Source organism: Protomyctophum parallelum (genome assembly GCF_964188405.1).
Source record: "Protomyctophum parallelum genome assembly, chromosome: 4".
NCBI lineage: Eukaryota > Metazoa > Chordata > Actinopteri > Myctophiformes > Myctophidae > Protomyctophum > Protomyctophum parallelum.
In genome coordinates, this window is record NC_139700.1 from 32446003 (window position 1) to 32459474 (window position 13472).

A 13472-nucleotide genomic window follows, 5' to 3' on the forward strand; every position below is an offset into this window, starting at 1 on the left:
AAGACAAACAGGAGACGTAGAGCTAGATTTATACTTTGTCGTACGATGGCATCGTGTGGTGAAGACCGAAGACAGACCTTCAAGCTCGCCACTATGCGTTCACGGCACGCTGTGAGCTTGTAGTTCTGTTATTTTCCGTGCGCGCCGCCGTCATACCGTGGAGCATAAATGAGGTTTTAAGGAGAACACTGTGTTCATCTGGCCTGAACATTCATGGATGGAGGAATGCGAGTGAGGAGGAGGAGGAGGAGGAGGTCTTTAAAGTAAGAATAAGGACATGGTTTTAATCAACCAAAGTGGCTGATTGAAAACAAGCGGCCGTGTTCTGCCCGTTGTTTTGACTAAACAAGGTCCTTGAAGTGCGCTGTCGGGTCACGTGACCGCGGGGGCTTGTTCAGTTGTCACGATTTCCGGAGGAGACCGAGATGAGCTGGTCTCGGTTTGATGAGATCTAATGACGAAGCTGTTGTCGGCACACATGGATTCACCCAGTATGTCTGTGTGCTTCTGTGTGGAGCTGGGCTGGATGGATGAATGGATGGATGCATAGGCAGGCAGGCAGCCACACAGACATACACGCAGACAGACAGACACACTGACCCGACCGGCTGAGTTTTTGAGGTTGATACAGATACCCTGATTATTTCCCCTCCATATCGACCAATGCTGATAGATACCAAATTCAGACTTGTCAAAGTGCGTCATTTTCATAGGCTGGAGGAGATTTGTCCAGGGCCACACATAACACACTGGAGAGTGGAGAAGTGTTGTGTCTGATTGCCACACGTCCTTGTACTAGAACCCATATTGAATATCAGTGAAGTTGGCCTTTAAGCATTACAGACATGCCTGTCTTGAGAGATAATGAAGTCGTATCATAGTTGCGGGGAGTCACAGCACTTGGCTCAGTAAAACAAGCATTGCTTCCAAAACAATAAACACACAGATGGCGCTCGCAGGTCATCTATCGGTGACAAACATCGGTTCCAAACATTGGCCTAACCCTAACCCTTATAGACAATGTGACTGTTACAGACTGTGCTTCTTGAAACCCAACTCGGTCGATGCTGCTTGTCGTCTGATATATCGGTGCATTCCTTGCTGGGACCTGTTGGAAAACCTGAAGGGTTAGGTTCTCTAAGCAGTAAGTTAACTCAGGGTTCGTGTTATGACGGTGTCACGCGGCAAAAATGGCCGATGTATACGTTTACAACGTGACAAGACGCATATCGTTGACATCTGGTGTTACAAGGCCCAGAGGAGTTGGGAGGAGCAGTGCTCCTGGTCAAGTAGGATTCCGTCGTGCAAAACTGTGGTTCTCAAAGTGTGGTCCAGGAGCCCAGAGTGTACGGGGTTCCATAATATGGACCCTTACTGTTCTGTAACCACCATTTAACGTACTCTTCTCAAACAACGGTGGAGTAATAGAATACAAATCTCTGAATCTCAAAAGTCTGTCTGTCTCTCTATGGTGCATTTATATAGCGCCTTTATCCAAGGCGCTTTACATGTGCATTACACTGGGGTTCAGTGTCTTGCCCAAGGACACTTCTACATGTAGACAGGAGGAGCCGGGATTCGAACCGCCGACCCATGGATCATTGGACGACCTGCTCTACCTCCTGAGCCACAGTCTCCCTCTCTCTGTGTCTCTTTCACCTCATAATGAAAAGCACATCTGGACAAGGCCGGCGGTCTATTTTTAGCAGCACTTCTGTCGCTGCTGGACAGGAAGTTCCTTCACTGTTAAAATGTCTCCTCCTCTGACTGTTCCTTTAAGTTCTGAGGCCGTTTGTCGTTAATGCACTCCAGAACATGTTTACAACACACTCGGATCTGTCTGGGGAAAGGAAACTGCTCTGTGTCTGTGTCTGTGTGTGTGTGTGTGTGTGTGTGTGTGTGTGTGTGTGTGTGTGTGTGTGTGTGTGTGTGTGTGTGTGTGTGTGTGTGTGTGTGTGTGTGTGTGTGTGTGTGTGTGTGTGTGTGTGTGTGTGTGTGTGTGTGTGTGTGTGTGTGCGCGCTTGTGCAGACAACAATGGGGTGTGTCTGTGTGTGCACATGCATGTGTGTGCTGCATGCACGTTTGTGTGTGTAACTAAGACAATGGATCCGTGGCCTGTTTCCTCTGCATTTCATTAGTTTTGTTACCCATAAGGATGAGAGACATTCGTCATGTGACACACAGGAAGTGACATGCCGCTTTTGGGTGGCGTTTTGATCACATACTGTGCCGTGGTGGACAGTAACAAAGTACATTTATTTGAATATTGTACTTACTGTAAGTACATTGTTTGAGTAACTGTACTTAACTTATTTGTGTTTTTTTAAGCTTATGACTTTCATCACTCCACTACATACAGTACGGACACATACTTTAGTTTTGACTCCACATTTACCCCTATTTAAAAAACAGTGAACAAGCTGAACAATAATGTATACGTCTAAAATCACCAGATGTACCAAGCCTGCTCTATAACACTTTGGCCTGGTTATGACTTTTTTTAGTTAGTAGAACGTATGCTTTTCACAGAGAGTATATATTCATGGTATGATGTCTAAACATAAGTCCTACAGTACGTGCATTTTGAGGTTTGGGTTTGCAGCCATAATGTTACACATTGCATTAAAACAGAACCTATATTTTGACTCAACAGAGAAAGCTCTAGAAAAGTTTCCATGTGCACAGTGCCAACATTTAAGGTCACAGACTCGTCATTGTACCTCGTGAGTTGTACACCATTCGTAGAATCTTCGTTGGACTTAGTTGGATCCATGACAATTTGGCCCACACAAACAGCACTGCTGTTGTGTCGGTGTTGAGTTGACACCGTTGTTTCATTGATGTCAAGTTGTAAACTGAAAAGCTGTTCCTTCCAAACAGCAGGCATGAGGTTTTATTTAGACATCTAGTAGACTCACTGCTTCTGCTCTGCTTCACCTCCTGAGATCAACCTGGGTGTTTTTGAGGGGAACGTTTGATGTGGATGTTTGATGTTTCGTGTTAGTTTTGGAATTCGCGGTGCAGTCGAAACTCTGTATTTATTTGCTCAGTAAAGGACTGCAAATCCATGAGACGGAACAAAACAAATTGACCACATGTGGCCTCCACACGGGGGCGAAGAAAAGATAGGACAGTGGTTCTCAAAGTGGGGTCCTTGAGGGAGTTCCAGGCGGTACGTCACCAGCAACATTTGTTAATATAGCATCAGAATCAGTTTAACCACTACAATACAATACTTAAGCTCATTCCAAAATGGCTGATCTACAAGCTTACAACGCTTGTATAATCTGCTATTTTCAAAACATGGTACAAAGTCTTTTCAAATGGGGGTCCATGGGTGTCTCAATTTGGAGATCATTGACATGAAAATGTTTGAGGACCACAGATAGATAGATATTTATGCAGTATACTGTATTATTCCTGGTGTGAAGGATTGTCTTTTGCATTATAATGTCGCTCAACATGTAATCTACAATCAATATGTCACATTATTGTGCGTCGGGCCGGGTGCACTGAAATTGATCCATTTACTCAAGATTCCATGGGGATGCCATGTACAGAGAGAGAGAGATAGAAAGAGAGAGAGAGAGAGGCAGCCCTATTTGCACCTGCAACACTCAACCAACACTTCCTCTGTCCCTTCACTGACCGAGGCCAGCCGGGCCTTCCTTCCTCCATGTGTGCCGTCTTTCATCCTCGCCTTTCACTCGTCATTGGCCTCCGTTGTGTGTCGGCCAAGTCACATTCTGATGCCTGTGGAAGGGGGTGTGAAATGGTACAGGGTGGAGGGAAGCTTAAGCCAGATTTTTACTCCCATTGCACGCCGCACAAGGGAAAATAGCACAGCTATTATTCAAGCTTGTTATATCTGCTATAGTCAGCACGTGACGCACACACGGCCTTTTAGCAGCCGTGCCAGGGGCGCAGTCACGTTCGCGGCCACGGTGTCAATAGGTGTTGGCTGTTGTCTTATGGACTATGGGATAGGTGTTGGCTGTTGTCTTATGGACTATGGGATTTCCTTTGCCAAAGCAGTCGCTGTATATAGGAGCTCCCACACACCAAGGGATTGTCACATTCCTGGAATTGGGGGAGGGATGAGGATGTTCTGTACCTCGCTGCTGTACAGCTCACATAAACACACCTTATTGACACAGGAAGGGGAGAGAGAGAGAGACACATAGACAAAGAAAGAGAGAGAGAGAGAAATAGAGAGGGACAGAGAGAGTGAGAGAGAGAGAGATTGGAAACAGCTACCAGACTACCTGTGTGTGTGTGTGTGTGTGTGTGTGTGTGCGCGAGACCAGGGCGGGGGGAGCTTGACAGTAGAACTGGACTCTAGTTCGGAGCCCATTTTGCTAGCGCGCTGCGCGCCATCCAAATTCCACCTCTGTTCCAGTGAAAGCCTCTCGTCCAGGTTCTGATTCCAGCAGCAGTCCGCAGTCTTGAGAACAGAGGACACTCGGAGCCAAGCGACCAGGGTTTAAGATGCTGAAGGAAAGAGACGGTTAAGCTAATCTCCCATGCTGAAGACATCAGAGAACGAGGCCCCTGGCAGTGAGACTGCAGCTCCCGGTTCCTGGCTCTTGGCAGGGGAGCCCCCTATAAAGCAGGCCTATTAAAAACGCTCCTCCTCCCTCGGGGATCAGGCAAGTTAATCAGAAACAGAGCTCGGAATCCATGGAACCGCACAACGCCTCAGCGCCGCGCGCCGCAGCCATGAGACTCCCACGGTTCCCACCGATTCCCTCGACAGTGGAAGCTTGTCTCAAACCCTTCCCCCCCTCCCTTGGTTACCCTGTCACCCACCTACCGTACTGCACACACACACCGCTCTTAAAGAGCACGATCTGCCACGTACCTCCTCACATATACCATAATAGGTCTCATTTTCCCTTGGGCTACCCACACAACTGTTGTGTCATTACTGCCCACACATTACCACACATTCTACTTTGGAATGGTTGCGACCACAGGTCGCATTTACTATGAAAGCGCCCTCATCAAACCCTGTACACTCAAGACACTGCCACCCTTAGATTTCCATATATGGAGCTGACCTGATCTGAGATTCCATATGTTGATCTGACCTCATCAAACCCTGTACACTCAAGACACGCTCCATATATGGCCAGTACAGAATTCATTCCATTATTTTGATCTGACCCCCCATGCCAAAGCGCCAGCGCTCGCCCAGCAGTCTGCTGTCACCCAGGTGGATGTGTGCACGCGACCTCGCCTTTGCGTGCACACATCCTGGTTGCGTGCACACATCCTGGTATAGCCTAATTTAGATGCTTGGCAATTGATTGCACCCATGCCTAGAGATATGCAGCCAGGTTCCAAAAATGTGTTTAGCAAAAATCCACCGGTTAGTGGCGCTATAACGGGCCAATGTGAAAAGGGTGGGATATATTCCCCAGCCTAGTAGGAAAGTGCGTGAAAGATTTCATGTAAATTGCACGCTGCGTTCAAAACGGGCCAATAATGTCTGGTAGAGTAGACATTATTGTTGTCATACGACAACATATATAGGGCTTACATGGTTAACACCGATTGCATTTTCAATATTTCAATGTCAGCTTTAAAGAAAAAGGCGTAATTTCATTTTTACCTATTGTCAACAACATAGCCTACGGACATTAGAAGAGCATAACATGTGTTTAACTTCCTTGCAAGTATGGCCCATCTTGCCAGAACAAATATAGCTTATACTCCAGAAATCATAAGATCGTTGTCCAGAAACCTGTTAATACAAGTCCCTGTGCAGTGTACTGCTGCACTGTTGCTTTGGTCAACGTCATTCATAATTGCAATGAATCTGGGCATTGTACACCTACTTTGTGAAACCTTCATGAAGTCGTTGGAAAGAAAATACGTTCATTGTAATAATGAATGACGTAGAGTGTTGACCAAAGCAACACAGTATGGCTCTGAGACTTGTTTTAACAGAGTTTTGAACAACAATGGAGTTATATGAGTAACTGATATGAGCTGTATTTGTTCTGGCAAGACAGGTCCTACTTAAAAGTGGGTGAACTACATTTGTTGACGATAAGAATTGAAATGACGCCAGCCCTTTCCTTTTACCCACATTCAACCTGGCACTCTTATTTTCACCATTCGTCATAGTGTGTTAAATAGCTCTATAGTCTGATATTAATCATTATAGTGTCAACGTTTGCCAACTTCAAAATCACCTGATCACCAAGCTCACATTGCGTTGCGTTTTGTAGCTTGTTAGATCTTCTATTTTGGAATGGCAAAATTAAATATAATGGGACTTAATGGGTTAAACCTTTTTTTCTTTTTAAACATTTAAAATGATTGCTGCACCCCTGGACCCTGTTTGAATGCCAGGGCTTGGGAGGTGAATTGGGGGTCTGTATGTCTCGTCTCCCTCCCAGCTTGGTGTGCATGTGTGTGATGTGAGTGTCCTCGTCCCCCCCCCCCCCCATCCTAAAGCAGACCACCAGACGTCAGTGTGTCCGTCCGTCCGTCCGGTCAGGGCCAGGGGCCAGGCAGGAAGCCTCCAGACCTCCACAGGATGTAGCTGTCAGCTGATCCCCCCCCCTCTGGGAGGGGAAAAAGAAGTGGAGGAGGGGGGGTGGGGGAGCAAATTGGCAGGTGTGGATGGGAGGGTGAGGGTGGGTGGGTGGGGGACTGACAGTGACATTGGGACAGTCTGTTAGAGATCAAAGCCCGCCCCAACACCCATTACCCCCCCCGTCTGTCTGTCTGTCTGTCTGTCTGTCTGTCTGTCTGTCTGTCTGTCTGTCTGTCTGTCTGTCTGTCTGTCTGTCTGTCTGTCTGTCTGTCTGTCTGTCTGTGTGAGAGTGTCTCACTCCTCCCCCACCATTCTCTCTCTCTCTCTCTCTCTCTCTCTCTCTCCATCCATCCATCCATCCTGCCAACTCAACCGCCCAGAGCTGATTTGCAGCTGTGGCTACCTCCTGTAATGCTTTTAAGAGGAGGAAAGTGAAACCTGGCCACACATAACCTGCAGGCACGTGTGTGTGTGTGTGTGTGTGTGTGGGGATCAAATGTCCCCACAAGTATATAGATTTCAGGTTGGGGTCAGGGCTAGGATTAGACATTTATAGATATTTTTTCTCCAATTATGTCTGTGTATTTCCGTGGTCTTTCCACAGGTTTTTATTTGGGAATAAATCTTAGATATCCCGAGTCATCCTAGTGTGGTATAAAAGTGTATACACAGACATAATATAAGCTCCGATCAAACCAAACCTCTCGGATACCATGAACACAAACCCACTGACAGAACCTGGTGATAGGGTTTGGTTGGTCGGCAACGTATATGGCCTCCACATGTTAACACACGCACTTCCTGGTGTTTCACCTCTGCGTATGATACAGCTGGATGACATTTGACCTCTAGCCCCCCTCGGTACCAGTCACCTGGAAAAGCAATGCAGACACATGACAACTAAAGCCCTTTGCTTCCATCCGCACGGGACTGTCAACATGTCCACCCCACCGCCCCCCTCCCCTCCCCCCACTCAAAGTCATTCTACATCTGCATCTTTTGACTCCATTACACTTCTAGGAAGGGACCCCCGGGACCCCAACTTACAAAACACACACATATTTCAAACGTTGTGAAAACAACCGATCTACGGCCTCACAATGAGTCGTGATGTGACATGCTGTGAGTTGTGTAGTATTTTTACTCTTTTGGAACATTTTGGATTTAGTATTTCTTTTTAGGTAAATGTCCACATTTCAATACAGTAATGTGTTATTTAAAATAAAATTTATTTTGTATTTAAAAGTCTGAGCAACCTTCACTTGTAGTTGAGTTATATTTGACTAGGTATATATTTACTTTGACTGAAGTACTGGGGTTACTCGTACTTTGTCCACCACTGCTGTCAACATACCTTCCCCCCCTACTAAAAGTCATTCTACATCTGCACGGCCAACACTGAGTCCTCTGTGAGATGGAGACCAGATACTCCACCGGCTGCCTTTGAACTGGTCCTGCAGGCACTGATGTGGACAGCCCCGGGAATACTGCTGAGTGAAATGGCCTTTGTTTTTCACTGACGATGGTAGCGACGCTGAATTGACCGGAGCCACTAACCTGGTTCCTTTGTGTGATATAGAATGGGAGCTGGGATCTCACCTGACCACCATCCCAAACATTCCTCTTACTCAGTGTCTGATTTCTCTTTAAGGCTCTGGTTCTGTAAGTTAAGTGGGGTGCTGTGGCTCCCCAGCAAAATGAGGAACAGTTTAAACACATTTTTTCAAATAGACGATTTTCAAATGGTGGCCCGTGGATAAATACACCAGTTTGGGGGTCCTTGACATGATAAGTTCCATGCACTGAGAGAGAGAGGATATATAACTCCTTGCAGGATTGCAACCATTACAAATGGCACCAGTCTCTGCGACTGGTCAGTCCAGACCGCTGCAGTTTCTTGCAACTGGTTGCACGTTTCGACTAGTTGCATTGGTTTGGACTGGCCTTAAGTCTCTCTCTCTCTCATGGCCAGCAGTTTGAAGTGAGGCAGGTTGTAGCTGGTCGCTCTCTACTACATACATGGTGTTTAGGAAACAGAGAGCAGAGAGAACAGGAAAGGCAGAGCAGACGGGGAAGAATAGAGGGATATCCCCTTACAGGGTTCCCTCCTTTTTCCTCCAGGATAGAGGGGGTGAGAACCTCGGAAAGGGTGGGGGTGGGTAGCCGTGGCAACCACGCCACCTGTGCATATACTCTGATGGGTGTCACACATTCATGAGGTGTCACACACACACACACGCGCGTGCGCGTGCGCACGCACACACACACACACACACACACACACACACACACAGGCAAACAAACATATCTCTCTCTCTCTGAACATTAACCAATATTGTCAATATTTTGGTTTACAATAATACATAGCAGTATGGAACCATTGTATACAGTATCAGAAGAACCCTTGTGGTGTGTGTGCACGTGCATGCGTCAGTGTGTGTGTGGTGAGAGACCCCCAGATTAGCCCTACAGTATGTGGGCGAGATTACAAGCAGATCAGTGCTGTCACATATTACACTGGACTGCGAGGCCAGGCCGTATCCAGGGTAGCTAGCAGGGCTTTAAGGCTTAAGAGCCTGTTTAATTACACTTCAACGCAGAGCAGGACTATCACTTATCTCCCAGAGGCAATGATCATCATGTCCAACATGAGGCATAGCATACATAGTAACATAATATAAAACCTTGTTTTGTAGGGAGGGAGTATCATTCATCTCCTGTTTCCAGGTAGTGACAAACAAGTGACACAGAACATGTCCATCTAGTGGCTGGAGTTGGAACTTCCTCTTTGGCAAGGAATGTATGGATTATGCTGCATTCACATGGAGTCAGGCAAGCGCTAGACGGCAGACGGCATGTCATTTTAGTGGACGGTAAACGGAACAGGATGGCCCGGCAGCCAGAACCGGTAACGGCAGACGGCATCAATGTGAAAATATTTAATCTTTTTACCGTTCCGTGCCGTCCAGCAGGTTTTGCCGTTTGCCTGATCCCATGTGGATGCAGCATTAGGCCTTTTAATCGCTTGAAGCCGAGCATCCCTATTCTCGGACGAACATTTGGTGAAAATAGCCGATCTACAAGCTCACAAAGCAGTGTGAGACAGGGAACCAAGGATGTGGCCTATAGCGAGGGCTCTCGTGATTTTTTGGGGGTGTCCCCAGATGACAGTGAAGTGACAATTTCAGGACTTTTGAGACCTTTTTTTTTAAAATCCTCAACGAAAAGAAAAAGACCATTGCTGCATCAAAAGTAACCGACAAACTATACTTAAAAAGTGGACAAATTGTCAAATGTTATAAGAAAGAGGGCAACAATTGTGAAAATAGTCGATCTACAAACTTGCTTCACAACGCAAGGTGTTGTGAGCTTGTAGATCTGCTATTTTCGCAATATGTATCTGTGGCACTGAGTCAAACTAAATTGAATGCCGCAACTCATACATTCCAGGGTGGGTTGGGCGGAGGTGTCCCAGTTCAATTATGATTCTTTTGGGTCGCAGCCTGAAAAGGTTGAGAAGAACTAATGACCATAGACCTCCTATAGGGGACTCCAGTCAACAATATACTTTGTTCCGAGTTGTTGATTGATTTAGACCTTGTTGTGTTCTACTTTGCCTTGCTTTAATCTCCGATCACATATATTTATATATCTTGTCATTTATAGGCTGACAGTTTCTTGGTTCTGTGTCTTTCCAGGTGCCACCAGGGACATTGGCTCAGCTCTGACAAGGATGTGTATGCGTCACCGCAGCATCGAAACCAAACTACGTCACTTCACCAAGTAAGTGATTTGTGATTTCCTCCCTCACACTGCTGAATTCTCTCCGTCCTTCTCTTCACAGTCTGTTGTGTTTTAGGTATGTTGGAATGGCGGTTAAACTAAGCAATCCATAACTCTTATGTGGGGGAGACTGGGGTAAAAAAGTAACAGGGGGGCAAATGCATCACACTATAATTCTAATCAGAAACAAGCTGCTAGAAGGATGAGACTTCTTCTGCACATGCTAGGGTCCTTTTAGGGCCGATTCATACTCCTATTTTAGAGCCGAATAAAAGTCGGTTCGGCGCTGTAAAACCAACAATGTGACGTCATTTGAGGTTCGGGGGGGGGGGGGGGGGGGGGGGTAGTAGGGGTACCGTCCTAAAGTCGGCTCTTCGGTGCTACTGAACATTTCTAATGAGCCGAAATCTTTTCGGCACTACAGCGCCAAAACAGCGGTAAAATAGGAGTATGAATCGGCCCTTAGTCTCTGCCTATGGACGGGTATAATGATAGTTTTAAACTCTTTGAGGTGTAAAAGTATAATTTTCTTAATGTACAGTATTTTCCTTCCTGAGATTCGAACCGGGCACAAGCACCACATTTTCTACTGCTGCTGAGCTAAGACAGGAAGCCCATTTGGGGAGAGGATATATTGCACTTTGCACTGACATGCAGTACCACTAGTCAACTGGGGTCCTACCTGACCACCAGTGTTGATTTTGGCAGCAAATTTAGATTTTAGTTTTAGTCATAGTCTTTTGAATAGTTTTAATTTAGTATTAGTCACATTTTAGTCATCTGGAATATTTTATTGTTAGTCTAGTTTTAGTCGACTAAATAACATACGATTTTAGTCGACTACGTCTACAGTTGATTTAGTCGACTAAAATGTATTTTAGCAGGCCTTGATGCCGTCGTATTGGCTGATCTTACACTTCGCGCTGCGACGCGTTGAGCTTGTAGATCGGCTATTTTCAGCATGCAACCAAGTGTAAAATGACGTATACTGAATCTCTTGTCCACTATAGTCCTAACATTTTAGTCTAGTTTTCACAAAAATTGTTCTATGTGACAGAGGGGTCAAAGTTGAACGAAAGCTGCGCTATATGGTAGAAATAGGTCAACAATATGAACTATGCTAAAGAGTGGCCCACAGTGTCCCCACCAAATCACTGGAACTACTTAATATTCACCAAAACCAGACCAGAACTCCCACCACAGGACTCAGGCAATCAATTAATACCTTTGCAACCACTAAAAAGGGATAGCTTTAAGTAAAAATAAATCTGAACTAACCCTTTAACACGTCACATAAGAAGCTTTATCCTTTGATATATTGCATTGTTGTATTTTAATGTCTCTAGCCCAGATGTAATTAAGCCCTTTAACTTTTCTTTTGCATGACTTTTAGACCAAAAACAGTCTCTCTCTCCAAAATAGGACGAATATCATTCCCCTCCTTAACCTCTCCTCTCCTGTCCTTTACACTCTTCTCAGTGCTCTTATGGAAGGCCTCGTCACTCCACTGCAAGACAGAATAGAAGAATGGAAGAAGACAGCAAACCAGCTGGACAAAGACCATGCCAAAGGTGAAACATGAACAATGCAGGAGAGGAGAGGAGACTATACTGGTCTCTTCTGGAGGAAACATTCATTTTACAAAATGAACGCTGAATGAAATTGAAATGCCTGCAATTCCTCCGTTCAGAATACAAGCGGTCTCGCCAGGAGATCAAGAGGAAATCATCAGACACCATGAAACTCCAGAAGAAGGCCCGGAAAGGTGAGGGAAAAATATGCCACTTGATATCAATCTATGAATCTATGAAAGTGCACCCAACCTGAACTGTGTCTACACTGTGGCTCGTAACCACTGACGTTCTACCAGTGAGACGCCCTGAGGGCGAGAAATGACTGGTGACAGCAGACTGCTGGGTGAGCGCTGGCGCTTTGGCATTGGGAGGCCAGAGCAGTGGTTCCTCTAGTTTCTATGGCTGTTATTTTTAAACTTGGCTCAGCCACTCTCAGCTTTGTGAGTGTATGGCGCCATCTACTGACTGTAAAGTAAAATGACAATCCAATCAACAGGGAACTGGGGATTCATTTAAAGTTATCACTTTGCATGGTTGTATGAAAGCAATCTCCCCTTTGGCTTATTGCTTCCTACTTACATTACTGCTGCTTTAGGGCATTTATTCAGTCTGTTATTTTCATATATGACACTGACACACAGAGCCGGTACGCACTACTATTCTTACATGCAATGCTTACATGTCATTATTTGACATCGCTAACATTTCCGTTTATTTGTTTCTACCTCCCCACCTCCCCTCTCCTGTCAACTCCTGCAACCTCCCTCCTATTTCTTTCTTCCTGCTCTGTTCCCTGGCTGTAGAGCTGTTAGGTATGTGTGCTGTTCGTTACTGCATTGTATATCGCCGCTGTTGGGTGGAAATCTTGTCAAAAACCCCTGAAAAAGAACCTGTGGACTCCAATGTAGGCTAGTTATTATTTAGTTATTAGCTGTTGTTAATACTTTTTTTAAATACCAGTAGTGTTGCTACTTTCAGTAGAAATATGGCAATACAAGGTTTGTTTCAACAGCGACGATATGTACGTATATGTACTATGTACGTATGTATATGTGTGCATTGTGATCATTGTTGAGAGAGAGTGTGTGCGCGTGTCTGTGTTTGCGCACGCCGCACGTGCGTGTGTTTCACAAGCCTTCAAAACATTGTAATGGTGTTGCATGCTGTCCCATTTGTACCCATTTGTACCCATTTGTATTTGTGCTGCATCATCCTTTTGAGTGGCTTCCTGTAGAAACAGTGTGTTCACATTTAATCATTCATTCCAGGGACTCTGTGTCGCCACGTGTTGCCCCGTGGTTGTGTCATCTCATTTCAACTTAACAACGTTCCATGATTCTCATTCACTTACTTGTATATGTGGGACCATCTGGCTGTCATGTTTACATGTGATTTCAGCTCGCACACACACACACACACACACACACACACACACACACACACACACACACACACACACACACACACACACACACACACACACACACACACACACACACACACACACACACACACACACACACACAGACAGACAGACACCGTCATTCTGAGTGCTAGTTTAACCCTG

General features: G+C 45.6%; 1 protein-coding gene across 2 annotated transcripts in view; it reads left to right on the forward strand.

Annotated features, from left to right (window-relative positions):
* LOC310857942 (protein MTSS 2-like) overlaps window positions 1-13472 on the forward strand; it is a 42646-nt gene that overhangs the window by 17462 nt on the left and 11712 nt on the right. For both annotated transcript variants that reach the window (XM_083763977.1, XM_083763978.1), the window contains exons 4-6: window positions 10247-10331; window positions 11811-11902; window positions 12022-12096. In XM_083763977.1, the coding sequence (XP_083620103.1) occupies window positions 10247-10331; window positions 11811-11902; window positions 12022-12096 (252 nt within the window). The remainder of the gene's footprint in view (window positions 1-10246; window positions 10332-11810; window positions 11903-12021; window positions 12097-13472) is intronic.